This window comes from Sander lucioperca, chromosome 14, assembly GCF_008315115.2.
Source record: "Sander lucioperca isolate FBNREF2018 chromosome 14, SLUC_FBN_1.2, whole genome shotgun sequence".
NCBI lineage: Eukaryota > Metazoa > Chordata > Actinopteri > Perciformes > Percidae > Sander > Sander lucioperca.
The window spans coordinates 19032105-19048713 of record NC_050186.1 but is presented as its reverse complement, the minus strand read 5'-3'; the positions used below and the strand labels follow the sequence as shown (position 1 = coordinate 19048713).

At 38.3% G+C, this 16609-nt stretch overlaps 2 protein-coding genes across 2 annotated transcripts; one reads left to right on the top strand and one right to left on the bottom strand.

Moving 5' to 3' along the window:
• Positions 1–241: 241 nt before the first annotated feature.
• On the bottom strand, positions 242–5187 carry rragcb (Ras-related GTP binding Cb). The gene is made up of 7 exons (XM_031295857.2): positions 4937–5187; positions 2851–3054; positions 2554–2753; positions 1363–1477; positions 1142–1284; positions 897–1045; positions 242–679 (listed from the first exon to the last, which is right to left on the bottom strand). Exons 1-7 carry the CDS (start codon positions 5114–5116, stop codon positions 534–536), a joined length of 1137 nt encoding a protein of 378 aa, XP_031151717.1. The 5' UTR covers positions 5117–5187; the 3' UTR covers positions 242–533.
• A 91-nt stretch (positions 5188–5278) lies between these two features.
• Positions 5279–16547, top strand: ppt1 (palmitoyl-protein thioesterase 1 (ceroid-lipofuscinosis, neuronal 1, infantile)). The gene is made up of 10 exons (XM_031295858.2): positions 5279–5530; positions 6422–6544; positions 7930–8039; positions 8853–8980; positions 9261–9331; positions 10515–10617; positions 10707–10797; positions 11417–11515; positions 11608–11679; positions 16016–16547. The coding sequence occupies exons 2-10, from the start codon at positions 6430–6432 to the stop codon at positions 16136–16138; spliced, it is 912 nt and encodes a 303-aa protein (XP_031151718.1). The 5' UTR covers positions 5279–5530; positions 6422–6429; the 3' UTR covers positions 16139–16547.
• Positions 16548–16609: the final 62 nt, after the last annotated feature.

Below are 16609 nucleotides of genomic sequence, written 5' to 3'. Positions count from 1 at the left end.
ATCCGGGCGCCCCCCGTCAAGTTAATTAGTTAATAAGTTAAGTTAATAATCAGTTATGGGCCTTTTACTTTTTATTCACTTTATCTGATAAATAGTATTAATGCTTGTTATTAACTGGCCCCTTGCATCCTGTCATTTTGCAAAAGTGGCCCCCGAGCAAAGCAAGTTGAGTGTCCCTGATGTAGTTTAGTTCGTGGAAATACAGCTGGAGCTTGAGTCAATGGAACTTTTTGCTCATATCGACGACAAGTGCTTAAACTGGATCAGAAGTCTCTTTCAGGAGTATTTTTATGTTGCAGAACACACAGAAGTAACTGGCCAAGAAGGTAAACATAGCTGACAATGTGCAGAAAGAAGGACCCACTGTAGTTTAGTTCAGTTCATCAGCTGCAGCTCAGCTTCTCTAACTTCACATTCATACAGTAAGGCAACGTGTGTTTGACAGGAGACGCGTGCTTTCGTATCATTCCCCCACATTGTGCGGTCTTGCTGAATTTCAGGTAAAGCAAAGAATTACACACATCCTCTGTGCTTTAAACAGCAGTTCCGTTCAGGGCGGCGTACTTTAAGCCTGTGAGGTTGTTTCTGCTGGACGAGCTGACGTCTTGAGGCGAGGTGCCAACTTCAAACACTTCGTGGATGGCTTTTCGAAAACAATGAAAGTTGTACTCTATCAAACCTGCAAAGAGAACAAATGAATCCTTTAAAGCATTTCATTTTAAAGTTCTGAAGAAAATAGTTGTGTGATTGGATTCTTATACTACAACACTGTACACACTCTGTCTTTCTGACACTTTTAAGTTGGCAGCTTCACACTTCCATCTCACATTTAGGACGTCCTGTATAATAAAACCACTGTCTAATGCCAATTTAACTGTTTATAAAATCTAACTCACCTTTCCTCTCAAAGCTCTCTTCTCTGAGGATGCAGACGAGAGCGAGGAACTTTGTGACCTCTTTCAAATAAAGCACTGTAGTGTTGTTGAGCTTGATGATAGCCAAAGACTCCTTGTCATAGGCAGAGCCACTGCCATCCTCCATTAGCCTGTCAAGAAGGAGAATGAAAGAAAGTCACCTTTAAACTTTTAAACTAAAGGATACGTTTATTGCCAACACTTAGAATGAATTTAATTCTCCTCACCCGTAAATGCAGGAGACATCAATGACAACATCGATCATATCACAGCAGAGTTCATAGGACTGCATGTCCACGGGAGAGCTGTCTGTGGCGATGTAAATCTTGCTAACAACATCAAACAGGAAGGCTTTCTCGATCCCAGAATGCTGTAAAACATGAAGGATGTTAATAAGAGACGGTACAAATAGGACACACAATTAAATTAAACGTAACAAAAAACGTACAGATATGAAAATGTTCAATAGATTCTCCAACGTTGGTAACTGAGGAATGAGCTTCTGGACGACTTTACTGAAGGCCTCAAATATGGAGTGGTCGTAGATACTGGTTAGGTAGAAGCTGGGGAGGGAAAGTAGAGGAAAGTAAAGACACTGCAAAAATACAGTGTCACCAAACAATCTAACTGTTCCATTAGAAAAGAAAGAGCTAGTGTTTATGCAAGTAATGCTTTGATAAAAGGAGACGATAAGGCTGGCGTTGCTCTATAGATTTTCTTAACTGTCAATAAATCCAATAAAAAGACAAAAACAAACAATTACTCAATTTAAACATTACTCAAACAGTAATAAATGTCGCTTGCACTGCCAGACCTTCCTCCACGGCGTTGCGGAGGAGGGTCTGGCTAGTCCACACAGCATTCCGGGATGGGAGAGAAACGTGCTCTGTTTTTCTGGCATTTCTACCAATCACAATCGTCTTGGGCGCCACTATGCACCGCACGGAGCAACGGCGCCTCTGCAAAATAGCCTCAGGAAGGAACGCGTACGTTCAAATGTTGTTTTAGTCGTGCAACAGAAAACTCAGATTGGACAGATAGTCTAGCTAGCTGTCTGGATTTACCCTGCAGAGATCTGAGGAGCAGTTAACCATAGTCCTCAGAAATCCACCGGAGTTTAAAATGCCAACACAAAGGAAGCGGAAGGTAACGGACAACTCCAGGAATAGCTCCATTTGTTAGATGTATGAGTTATACAATTATGGGGTTAATTTTAAAGCCACATTAACAATTTCTTTGACCACTTGAGGGAAGCAGGACAAGCTAAAAAACAACATCGACATATAACCTTATAAAGTTGTTACTGCGAACATGTTTGCAAACAGTTGCCTAATTCTCTTGGTTTGTCACGATGAGCAACATCTAACACAGTTTCTACAAACAACTGTTAATATAAAAAACATTGATAAGTGTAGCATTAAGGTACATTAGGTAATTTCACACACCGATATATGCCAAATAGCGTTCAGAAGTAACATCAACAAACTAGAAATCATCATCTCTCTGGTATTTTAGTAGAGCACATACAAGTTCCATCCTGTTAGACTACAATCATAAAAGTTAACACTTTCTAGGAGTGATCTGCAGCTAAGTCTTGCAGCTAAAATATCTAACCTGTGCAGACGTGTCAAACACTCACCTGAGGTGAAGCTTCTCCAGGCTGGCATCTGCCAGATCATCGTTGGCCCTCTGATGAATGTCCCTTTGCGTTTCTATTTTGTGGTCGTCTGACAGACCGTCTACTTTATGGATGAACACCTCAAAGTTGATGTCTGGATTCACTTTGTAGGCCTTGGATACGGTGAGATGTAACCGCCCGAGAGCCTCGACGTAGTCATCCTAGCAACAGGAAAAGGTGACATGTTCATTCATCTCGCACAGGAAGCCTTTAAAACCCCACAATGTTCTTCTTCAGTTTAAACTAATGTCATCCTACCTGAGCATCGATGACAAAGATTAACGCGCCTGTTCCCTTGAAGATCATCTCGCTGTCAAACGTTGGGTCGAAGAAGTCCACCTGGCCAGGAAAGTCCCAGATCTGGAAGTTGACAAAGGAGGTGCTGGAGATGTCGTCCTTGTAGATTTTGTTGGTGCTCTCGAGAAACAGCGTCTCATTGGGTGACATCTTGTGGAATACAACCTGGTCAGAAGCGCAGAAGGTTTATTGTCTCTGTCCAACGTTGTTACTTTCAATGTCTTCTCGGATTCACAGTCTTCATTCTCTTAGTCTACATTTTGCCTAAAACCTTGTAACTTATTATTACCCTTTATATTATGTTTTGTACTCTATTAACTTCATATTGTCATTCTGTCGCTATTAATCTACTGCTACTTCTGTCTACTCTGTATAACACCAATTTCATGTCTGTACATCCTTTGTTTACCCAAGTTTCTCACATTTGTTTCCTGTCAAAGGATGTCTTTAAAGGCAGTTTTTCCTTATCTGAATAAATGTTAAAAAGGACAGAGAGCGTCGTATATTGTACAGACTATTTCTCAACCAATTTTCCAGAGAATCTGTCACAAAATCTGTCATATGTCACAATAGCAGCTCAAAGAAAACATATGTCGCCAGCTCGCCGGTCCCGGAAGTTCCCCCCACTACAAGATTTTTTTAGGCCGATACAGATGTTGCATTTGAGAGTTTAAAAAAATCTGATGATATATTCAAGTCGTCTTTTTTTTTTTTTTTTTTTTTTTTTTACATAAACATTAATATGTATTTTATTTATATTTACTAATTTAAATATGATTATACATGTATGCATAATTCATCCAAACAATTTGGTCTGATCTTCATTAAAGTCACTCTAATAGACAAATACATTCTGTGTAAACTAATAACATTGTTTTCTGAATTGGTATAGTTATTAAGTAACCTCAATATTAAAAATCCAAATAGAAAATAGTATGGGAACCCCTTCACCAATAACCTTTAAAAGGCTACTACAAGTTGGATCTTCCCATCAATGAGTTAAAATTGTAGTTAGTGATTAGTTATGCCTTGTTCTGTACAAAAGACATGAAAAATATTGGTTATTGACACTCATCTCTTCACAAGCTGATGTGAACCATCCCTCATTCACATGTGCTTTCAGAGTAGGAAACATTTGGTTGAGGTCACTACTCTGTAAGGCTGTGCTAGTTATTAAAACCACGGGTTTACCTTCTTTTTCTAATCTGACTTTGAATGTTCAAGCATATCATTCAATAAATACACCAAAACATGCAATTGTTTTTATGTTACTATTTCAGGCAGATGTAGCTTTTCCATTATTGTGACTTTGAAGAATGTTACACCACATTTTCTAAACTAAATTATGCAAAAACGAAGGGAAATCCAAAGGGTTTAATTACTACTTCTTGGCACTGTATTTCCCAGTCTTGTAATAAATTGGTGTGTTTTAAGACAACTTTGGGGTGGTGAAGTCAATATGAAATTATCAACATCAGAGGGGAAAGGCATAATGTGGAGAAAAGTAACTCAACATTGGCAACTGTGTTGGGATAATGATAATCCAATAAAAGGGAGACATTTACACTCAATCCAAAAAGGAGTAGGTATGTTAATAGGGGAACACAACTGAAAGAGCAAGTAACTTAATTGGACAGCAACCTAAACAGCACACATCACATTATAGGGAAGAATCCAACTGTTTTTTTGTGATCATTGTGAGATACCAGAAACTGTAGAGCAGCATGTGCTTGTTAGTTGCAGGAAATACTGTATGTATCAGAGAGAAAGGACATGTTGGAAGAAGTGAAACGATTAGGGATAACAGGAGCAGGAGTAAATAACATACGAGTAATAACGAGTGTGGTGAAAGTGGACAAGGCAGAAGATGCTTGGTCAGCTACCTAATGAGAACAGGACTGATGAGGAAAGGAGGTGGAGGAGTTACCGAACACCAGAAGATGGCAGTGGTGCAATATTAAGGATGCAAGCTGCAGTTAAAACTAAAAGAAGAAAAACTTTGTGGTGGTGATGGTGTGTGTAGGCAGAGACGGTTTAGGTAAATTACCTTCTGAATAGATGACTTGCCACTCCGCCTCAGTCCCATCAGCAGTATCCTCGGTTTGTCCGCAGATGTGGGGGTCTCCTCATCCATGTCTGGCTCTTCCACCCCGTAGCCAAAACTTTTGGGAAACGACCCCACAACATCGTAACTTCCCGTTAACGAGGGTTCCTCATACATAGACATCCTGTACTTAACTATCCTGGCTCTCTCTCTCGCTCTCTATTTATTTAACTGGCTAAATAATCCGTACAGGGATTTGTTGCTGATAGTCACAACGAGCTAGCATGGCGAGCTAATTAGCTAGCACTGCAGCTGTAAGCGCGGTGTTTATATGTTAAAATGGCACTTCAGACCTTCACGTATCCACACGGAGTTTAAGATAATTTACCAAGAGTTTAAACAACCATAATATCGTCACAGATTTGATTAATTCAAACTAATCTGACAAGATTACTGAAAACAAAAGAAGCTAGTCACAAGTTAGACATTTCCGCCCCCTTCAGTGTTAGCCACGTCCCTTGAATCTGATTGGCTGTTCGCTCTAAACATAGTCACTTGACAAACAGTCCAACAACAGAAGCAGGAAGAACATAAACGGTGAGTGATGTGTTTGGACCATAGACATTTATGCTGTTTTGGAACATTTAGACTATATGTTATGTTGATTTTAACCTTCCTCATAGCATAAACGTGCTACTGCATGTTTAAATATGTATTTAGTTATTGATTGTTTCCTTGATATGTTAGCTTGTTCGAGCTAACTTTCCCCCAGGATTCATTGACTCATTGAAAGTATCTTTATCTTGGTACTATTTCTAGCTCACTGTCTTGTTGTTTTCTTGATATATCTGAGAGTCTCTGTGCAGTTCTAATAAATTGAAAGCGTTGTAGATAGCAGGAAATGCAGTCAGCTTAGTTTCTGTTTTTCACAAGACTGTTAGATGAAACAGCAGCAGCACCTACTATTTTTACTGTATTTTTCCATTAAACTTTATATTTATGTATATAATTAAGACAAAAACAGAAGAATAAGTGAGAAGTTTGACAATAACGATATATATAACAGCTAAACAACAAACCATCTTTTAAAAAGTGAATGCTCAATGAAAAGTATGAAGCATTCAAGTAAAAACAGCAAAAAATAATATTGCAGAGATAAGTTACACAGGTCTGTGCTGAGGAAGGAGAGATTGAAAAGGATATTTTAATCATAACGATCTGTATTAATGTTTACATTGAACAATAGAGGAAGTATTTTTAATGTGACATTGGATTTTATTACATGTTTTAGTTATTTTAATACATGTGCAGACAATGGCTCATAAGCCAGTTATTAAAAGCAGGTATGGGGTTAAGTTAATTTGTCACTGCTCTGGTTGTCTTGCAGAGTTATGTCTTAATGCAATAGTAAAAAGTGAAGAAGGGAAAAGATAATTATGTATTTTTCAAAACAAAATGCGCACTGACCCTTTTATGTGTTTGTTTCAGGGTCCAGGATGACAGCAGTCCTCCTGTGTTTCCTGCTGGCTGGTCCAGTGCTGCTGGTTGCTGGCAGCCCAGTTTATGACGCCAACAATGAGACCGTACCACTGGTGCTGTGGCATGGGATGGGTGAGTCACTGTGCTGCCCATTCTTGTACTGAAAGGATGAAACAATTTATTGAGTTGTCTAATTGAAGATTTTGAGGAATCATTTGTACCTAGTATTATTTATTTAACTCTTCATATGGTCTCCCCTTTGTATTTCCTGTTACGTAGCTTTAAGGTTGAAAAAAAGATCTCATCAACTGTATCTGACCATTTCACTTACAGTATATATTCTGCATCAGCTTCTTCCAGCTCTTTATTTAAGCTACATGATGTTTAAATGGAGTGAAATACTGTACAAATACAAAATTCAGACTAACATATTTAGTATCCTTGGAAAGTTTTGAATCTCTACTAAAGATGACATAAGTAGATAAGAAACTGAAGAAAGAAAATGCCTTATCTTGTTTCAAAGACTTATAACGTTGTGATCATAGACTGTATAAGGTAGTGATCTGTTTCTCGTCCTCATTTCAGAACAGAAAGGGAAAGGTATACTGCGGGAGATCATGATAAGACATTACGCATCCACCCATGTTAATACATTTTGGTGAAAGTGAAAGCAACAAAAATAAACCCACCACTTCTTATTAACTTGGACATTTACGCTGACACACAAACCTTACCAGACCTGTAATGTTAGAGAGGTGTGGTGTGTATGCAGCCTCAGAGTTACACGTCTAACTGGAAAGTTGCTCATTTTAATTGCATGCTGGTTGGGGAAATACAAAAAAAACATAAACATGTTCTCTTCTCCTTTAACAACAATGGCTCAGGTGTCTCTGAGGTGAAGTTACATAAGCTGTTGTGGCTCCACTGAAGCCTCTCCATGTTTTAACAGCAGTAGATTGTGATTTGCGCCGATCAGCTGTCTGTTTTATATATTTAACGGATGTTAATGTAAGGCAGAATATTTCTGAAAAAGAGCTAGTGTTTATGCAAGTAATGCTTTGATAAAAGGAGACGATAAGCGTTGCTCTATACATTTTTTTAACTGTCAATAAATCCAGTGAAAAGACAAAAACAAACAATTACTCAATTTAAACATTACTCAAACAGTAATAAATATTGTGTTTTTCAGGGACTAGTTTTAGCGGCAGAGTAATACTTAGTTGCTCTTGTGACTATAGTGAAACGATATATACATATGTTGGACTCAAATTAAACAATGGTGCCCACATTCATGGTAATGAAAGAACATGTAATCCAGTGCAACAGTGCGGCTCATTTTATATTTTTAGTGTATTTTTGGACACCATTGGAGCTTTTTGGCAGAGATGAATAAGATATATCAGGCTTTAGCTACACAGACAATACTTGTTGGTTTAACATAGACTATTATCATTGTAAACTGAGAGGTTTAGCTAAATAGTTTAAATGATAATAAAGTATGTTTACGTGTCCACCAGGTGACAGCTGTTGTAACCCACTCAGCATGGGGGCGATAAAGAAGATGATTGAGGAGGAGATCTCTGGTATTTACGTGCTCTCGCTGATGATTGGAAAGAATGTCATTCAGGTAATTCCACACTAAAAACTGGAAACTGTTAACTTAGTCTCTAGTAGTGTGTTGATTCCAAAATTATTACGTTGCTAGAGAAAATACAATCTGCACTCTTTTTTATTTTCATTGATGTTTTTATTATGCTTTTTAACACATAAATGCAGACGCAGCTTCAACAACAACAACACAGTGATCATTTTGAGAATAAATAAATATTCCACCTTATATCCCAAAAAATATTATTATTACAATCATTTATTTTAATAGCACTCTTCTTTTGACTTTTTCTATTATTTTTCTGTTCTGCACATTTATTTTGTAATGTAAAATGGCAGAGCTCTAATTTATATTTATGTCTTAATGTTTCTTTTGCAAAAAAAGGTAGCTACTTTAAGTTCAGTAACTCTAAACTTTACCAAAAAATATCAGTTATATTTTACTGAGACTTTATTTAATTTGTGTCAAGGTACATCAATTAATTCTCTGCCTTCAATAGAAAAACAGGTCCTCTTTTCCTCAAAACACAATACATGTGAACCAAACAGGCATACAGCAGGTGTGATTGATACATCCACATGATGTGTTAGGATTCCTATTCTGTAAAATTTGCAATGCTAGTGGCACAAGTTACATCAGAAAAGTAGCTGTTTTACAACCTCACTGTCATTTTTCAGTCTTAATATTCATAGCAAACCAGCATGACTCTGCTTTGATCCATCCTAACACCGTGACTTTATCTCTCTGCTCTTCTCCTCTTGGACGGTGCTCGTTTTCTTCTTTTTAATCTGCCTGTCATGCTTTAAACTTTTCATGTTTCTCCTCCTGCAGGACACAGAAAATGGTTTTTTCATGGATGTGAATGAGCAGGTGTCCATGGTTTGCAGTCAGCTGGCTCAGGACCCAAAGTTGAAGGGAGGATACAATGCTATGGGCTTCTCCCAGGGGGGACAGTTTCTGTATGTAACTATTGTTCTGGACACTGAATGTTTTTTTTTAATGTGAATGTGGTAGAAATTGGACAAATTCTGTTTGTGTAGTTTCCCTTCTTGCCCGATTCTCCTGGAGTGAATGAAATACTTAAAATACAAATATCTTTGAGAATAGTGTGATTTCAACTCCTGAGCTTCGTTCTCAGGTTGCAGCATCTGTTTGAGCATGTTGTTTGTTAAAAAATATTTGTCTCCTGACATGGATGAGGAAGCTTGCATTGATTCCTCCTGGTTCCTCTTTTCACAGGAGAGCTGTGGCTCAGCGCTGTCCCTCTCCACCAATGAAAACACTGATTTCCGTCGGGGGCCAGCACCAAGGTAACATGGTTATGAAAACCCAAAACACAAGTTCAGTTCACTTCCCTTGGCAAAGCAGCACTAAAACCCCTTTCTGTTTCATATGTTTCTATACTAATAATTCAGAGTTAATAAATGCATAATTCTAGATTCAGTTTGTGATACTAAAATCCCCAAACTATTGTTATTATACTTCAGTATATTAGACAGTCTCTAAGAAGCACATGCACATCCTTAAAGGATAAGTCTGGTGTTATTCTATATTCTACTTATCGTTAATAAGACCAAAAGCAACAATGATTTGATTGACCAACAAGTATTTTCTTTGCATCCAAGCCTGCTATATCTTATTCCTCTGTGCCATAGGGCTCTATTTTGCCGAAACTATTACAAACTCATCATTGAGCCACACTGTTGCACTGGATGACATGTACCTTCATTACTATGAACATAGGTGCTGTAGTTTATTTTTAATCCCACATACGTCTTCCTGCTGCCGTTAAAACTCACTGGAGCACCAAATGTTTATTAATCAGCATCTGAAAATAGTCCCTTACAAATGCAGTTTTTTTACTCTTGTTTGAGTAACATACACAGCTGTTTAGGAAAATTATTTTGCCCTTGTTTTTTTTTTTTTTTTTTAAATTAAACTTTATATTTGTGACCACTAAAGATTTACATCCGCAGTAGGAAAGAAAAAAGTATTGCCGTAAAATATTGAAAGATTGCATAGATGGTTCAGGTCTTTTCATGTGATTTGTTGTCAATAAGAAAAATATTGCATAACACCTGGCTCATTATTTAAATTCTTTCCAGGTGCTGGGTATTAATAACCTACACTGAAGGATTGAAAAACAACATGTATGCTGTTTGCTCTTGGCCATTTTGACTACAGATGTCATCATCATACATATTCTTGCTATAATACCTGTAATATCCCACAGTTTCTCTAGAGTCAGTTCTGATTTGTATTATGTTCAGCAGCAGATGCTCTCATCTGTTAGTAATGCTGTTGTTGATAGTTTAAGTTACTTTATTGTACTGCTATTTGTGTTTGCAGCTCTGACCAAATGTGTTTCCTCTTTTAGATACCGGTAAATTTGATTTTTTATGATCTTCCTCAGCAGATGGAATTTGTGTGAATATTATCATTATCACAAACTGTTTTGAAGATACAAGATACTGTGTGTTTTTCAATCCTCAGGAGTGTACGGGCTGCCCAGGTGTCCCGGAGAGAGCTCCCACATCTGTGACATGATACGCAAAGCTCTGAACAACGGAGCTTACACCGACCTGGTTCAAAAACAGTAAGTTGTTGATATTGTGTGGCTATCGTCACCACTGTACAGACTGTTGTTCCGTAGCACTGACTGGGCGTTGTGTTTGTGGTTATCAGCCTGGTGCAGGCCCAGTACTGGCACGACCCCTTTAATGACGACCTGTACAAGAAGCACAGTCTCTTCCTGGCTGACATCAATCAGGAGAGGGTCAGTATGCAGCTGTAGACCAGACCTGGGATTTGAGAGCAAATGCAAAGCTTGCATTGATGCAAAATTCTGTGTAATTAGTTCAGACATTGGGAGACCATTGTGAAAGCTTTTGTTATTGTGGTAAAATAATAATTCTGTTCTTGAAAAAAGTAGTTTGACAAAATAAGTGCATGTTAAGGTCCACTTACTGGCTTTTAACTGTATCTCACATGATAAGTCACCCTTTAGAAAGAGCTGATAGATATTTAATGGTTAAAAAAGTAGTTTTTCACAGATCAGTTCTAAACCATTAATAAGAACAATTTTTGGGTTGCCAGGTTGTGAAAAATCACTTTGAGTGACTCATTTATTAAGAATTTAAGCAGAGTTTATTAATTGATTAACACAATTTGTAACTGTATTGTTACCAAACAATGTAATTATTGGTCAAAATTCTAATTGTTTTTTGTGTACTATGCCTTAAGTTTTGTATATATAGACATACATATAGCTTTATAAGATGAACAAACGCTAAAAGTTTCTGCTCATTCACATATTTGTATTATAGTTTGAATCCAGTTGATTAATCTGCTTTCTCAATATGTTTTGTATTGTCTAATTATTGTTTGCTTTGAAGGCTGTAAATGAGACGTATAGGAAGAATCTTCAGTTGCTGGAGAAGTTCGTCATGGTGAAGTTCCTGCAGGACACTGTAGTTGATCCTGTTGATACAGAGGTAACAAACACACACTCTATAGAATATATATCTTTTTCATTGAATATAATAAAGCCGCATCACAAACCGTCTTGTCCTGATTTTTGCTGTAGTGGTTCGGCTTCCTGAAAATGGGCCAGGCCAAAGAGACTGAAACTCTACAGGAGAGCGTTCTTTACAAAGAGGTAACTGTGTTTATTGTCTCATGAGACATACATACAACTGATAGTGTGAAGATTGTTTGTTTAACCTGAAAATCTGAAGCATGATACCAGGGCTTTCTGTCCATATTCTTTTCTCTTTACAACTGTCTCTTGTGGCTCTGGTATTTTGTGTCTTTATTGTAGAGTCCGTAGACAAGATCCCTAAATGGAACTGTAGGCTTTCTGAAGTCTGAGAAAATTACCTTGATACTAGCATTATGGGATCCAGCGTCTTTGGAGCTTGGTTAATACTAGGGACATAAGTCAGGACATCGCGACCTCTGCTGCGTTTTTTTTCTTCGTCCAACTTTATGAAAACTCAATACTAAATCACTGGAGTTTAGAAATTGTCTTGGATTTAGATAGAAAATGGTCTTAAAGCCCATGTTGCAGGTTAACCACCACTGTTGATTAATGGGTACATAAAGTACTCAACATATGTATATCATTGTTAAAAATGTCACCAAATAGTGTTAAAGGCCAGTTTTCGCCGTTTGTCATTTAGTGGGTTTTTTAAGCAATTCGGTGATGACGTCACGTTGGGGAGACATGCCTCAGTCTATTACTAGAACTATGGTGACTGACTGGGATGAGGAAGAGGTGGAAGAGGTGTTTTTAGTGTCAGTGAATAGCACCGAGTGAAAGTCCATGTTTTCTTTATATCTAGTGACAGTGATCATGTCGTTAGCTAGTTCAGATAAGTACTGGTAATCTAGCTAGATCTAGAAATAGAAGGCATAATGCTAGCTATGGGCTAACTTGCCAGTCAGTCCCACCTGTAAAATCCCCCGACGTTGTAAACACATTTTCGATTAGATATCTCACGTTTTGATGGGCCCTACTAGCTCCAGTAACAACATATTTGCCTAGTGTTTATTTATTACTTGGATGGGGATGCTGTTCGGCTTTTCACAAGTTTAGACAGCTAGCTAAAGCTACGCCGACGTTTTGCTAACGTTAGCGCAACAGCGTTAGCCTAGACGGCTAGATAAATATTACGACTTTGTTTCCTATATCTGCGTCCACGTTGTCAACATAAGACATGTGGCGTTAGTGCTCCTTTTGTACCATAATTGTATTGAAAAAAATGTTAAGCTTCGCTCCTACGAGATGGGTGGGTTTTTGTTAGCTACGTTACACACGAAGTTAACTGGCTATAGTTAGCCTGTACTAGCGGAATTAGCTAACGTTGCGTAGCCAGCCAGCAGCTTCGGCAGTAGTTCCGGTGAGCTAACCACGACAGCTAACACATCCACAAGCATCTCTATTTCAAACATCATTGCAGATTGACTGCTTTTAGCAGCAGAGGTTGATTGTGGGCGACAATACTGTCGTGGTTAGCTTACCGAAACTACTACCGATTGCCGAAGTTGCTGGCTGGTTACGCAACGTTAGCTAATTCCGCTAGCATACAGGCTAACTATAGCCAGTTAGCTTTGTATGTAGCTAACAAAAACCCACCCATCTCGTAGGAGCGAAGCTTAACATTTCATTCAATAAAATTATGGTACAAAAGGAGCACTGACGCCACATGTCTTATGTTGACAACGTGGACGCAGATATAGGAAACTCCGAAGGCAGTCGTAATATTTACCTAGCTAGCAGTCTAGGCTAACGCTGTTGCGCTAACGTTAGCAAACGTCAGCGTAGCTAGCCGTCTAAACTTGTGAAAAGCCGAACAGTATCCCCGTTCAAGCTGTGTTTCACTTTCCCTCCAATATTATTATACACAATCAAAACACATGGACTCGGTCGAGACCAAAAGCCATATTTTGCAACACCAGTGGCACATAGACAGTGAACAGAGACGGGGCTTTCGCATAGACTTTCGTCTGTCGTCTCCCCAACGTGACGTAGTGCAATGCATTGTGGGGGAAAAGAGAATCATTGCAAACCGCTGTAAAATAGTACTACTTTTTCGTATTTTATTCCGTTTTGTGATATCCATTGTATTTGATGTTGTTGGGTAACAGTTTAAATGTTTATTACCAACAAGCAAATTGCATTTGAAAATAAACCCTGCAACATGGGCTTTAAATTGTGTTGGTTTAGAGGTCCTTTCACGCCTAAAAAAACTATTGTAATATGTCCATTAAAACACCACTACCTCTTCGTCCTCTCCACCCCGACTGACAGACACGCTTTCTCGGTTAAAAATTACGGCAAGAACCACTAAAAACACAACAACATTGCCGCCCTCTCCACCCGACTGACAGACACACTTTCTTGGCTTAAAATTACTCACCGTCGGTCGGCTACGGTCGCTGAACAGGCTACACAGTTGATTTGCACTACATTACATGTCATTTAGCTGACGCTTTTATCCAAAGCGACTTACAATTAAGTGCTTTCAACCCTGAAGGTTCAAACTCCAGACGACAAGTAGTAAGTGCAAGTACATTAGCTTTATTTGCCAAAGTTAAATGTTTCCATTATGAGGAAGTCAAACTTGCGGTTTAGGTCTGTCAAGGTGGTTGTAAACAGCCACGGCCCAATTGTCTGGTCCTCCCGTTAGCAGTTAGCATGGCAGCATTAGCCAGGACCAGTCGGGATCACTTTACTGGCTGTGTCTCAATTGTTTTTTGCGAGTAACCAACTCGGGTACTCTATATAATTCAACGTGAGTACACAAATGTTGAAATGACTGAAAATGCCTGTGTGATAAGTTAGCCTGAAGCTTAATGCTTACTAAATTAGCCTACTCGGCGTCCTTTTGGGCTCTGAACTGTCTCCATCTTTCAAATACATCTCCAATATTTACCTGGGTTTTGTTACGTCTCTGGTAATGCAACTGTTTAGAAACACTGAGATGTTTTAGGTCGGGTATAATCTAGTGATGTTACCCGTGAACCTCCTGCTTCGAGGCATGTATCGAAGAAATGAACCAATTAGGAATGAAGCTTTGTATCGGAGCTTGATTGGTTTTGTGATAATCACGTGACCAGTGACGTCCGAAGCTTCGTTTCACACCCCCCCACGTGACGGCTTCGAAGTTGAATTCAAAGCGGTTCACTGGGTGCGTCTTTGTGGGTTGTTGCAGTAGAAGAGTCAACAGTCAGGAAAGTTAGTTAATAGAGAGATTATTATAGCGATTATTATAGCCAGTAGAGAGTTTATAGTAGAGAGTTTATTGCAAGTAAGTTTATAGCGAGTAGAAAGTTTATAAAAGAGAGTTTATAGCGAGTAGAAAGTTTATAAAAGAGAGTTTATAGCGAGTAGAAAGTTGCTCTAGTCTAGGCTACGTACTCAATATAATCACAGAAATGTGTGTGCAATGTGTTCTTCATTCATTTCCCTCCCAAATTGATGTATTTGTTTACAAACACAACCAAAATCCTAACTTTAAGGTTTTTTTTTTTTTGTTTTTTTGTGGAGAAGGCAATTACATTTTTACTTATGCAAAGTCCCAAATAGGCTTAGTTATTTATGTCATTATTTATTTATCCATGAATTCATACTAAAAATGTATTCATCTTCGACTCAAAGACATTCATGGGTAATATCTGTGAAACAGTTTGTGACACAATGCTATCCTTAACTTCTACCACTAGATGTCCTCATAGAGTTCTGAAGCTTCGAGTATTGAACCTTTTTTCGATACAATTGGATTGAAAGCTTCACTGGTTCAGAAAGCTTCAGTTCGCCATCACTAGTATAATCTAGTCTCCTTTGCCTGACCTTACCTCACAGTGCTGTGGAGGAGGGTCTGGCTAGTCCACACACACAGCTCGGGATGGGAGAAAAATGTGTTCTGGTTTATTGGCATTTCTTTAAACCAATCACAATCGTCATGGGCGCTGCAAAATAGCCTCGGGAAGGAACTTGTTTTGGTGGAACACGTGTACATTCAAAAGTTGTTTTAGTCGTGCAACAGAAAACTCAGATTGGACAGATTGGACAGATAGTCTAGCTAGCAGTCTGGATTTACAGGTATATATCTGGCAACCTGGCTGGGCTGTCAAAATGGGCAGTTGATACCAATACACAGGCCAAAACACAAACAGACATTCCGTCACAGAACGGAAATTCAAAGGAGAAAATACTGGCATTAGCATTGTTGCCAGAAAAGATAGTGTTTGAACGTAGCATGTTTCCTTAAAATCTGATGACATATTTTGGTAATTTTTGGATTTAATACAGTATATTACATATTGCACCTTCAAGTTGCCAAATTGGTTGTACGTGTCATCCTTACTCTCACACAGTTAAAAAGATAACTCAATCTATCAGACACCGTGTGGTATATATCCTATCAACGACTGCCTTTAGACAGTTAAGCTTCTGAGTATGTGAAACTGAATTTTGTGTCCACGTGCAGGATCGTCTGGGCCTGGCAGCGATGGACAAAGCTGGAAAGCTGGCTTTTCTGGCAACCAAGGGAGACCACCTGCAGTTCACCAGAGAGTGGTTCAATGCAAACCTGCTGCCTTATTTACACTGAAACACTTCCAGTCATCCCAGAGTAAATATAATATCAGACAACTATTTTGTTTTAAGAGCAATATAATGAAAGTTAAGTAAAAGCTTAATAACCTGAGCAGGGGTTGCAGAAAGCACATAATTCCTTTTGCACTGATTACTTGTAGCATGTTGATATTGTGTTGTTAATTTTAGCATCTGTGTTTTAAGTCTACTACTGAATAACTAACAACTTGTTCTGATGAGGTCAAATTCTTTTTTAAAATAAATTCTAAGCCTAACGTACATCATTTTACTGCCTCTGTACAGAATACATGTTTAATCCAATAAAGACAAACAGACATTTTATTGCAACATGTTTTAATGATGTCTCCAGTACTAATGAGCAGAATTCTGATTTTTTTGGACCCAAAGAAATAGAGGTAAAAAGGAGACAATATAAAGGAAATTCAGCAAAGAGCTTTAAAACTTCAAGAGCTGAAGATAACCAAAG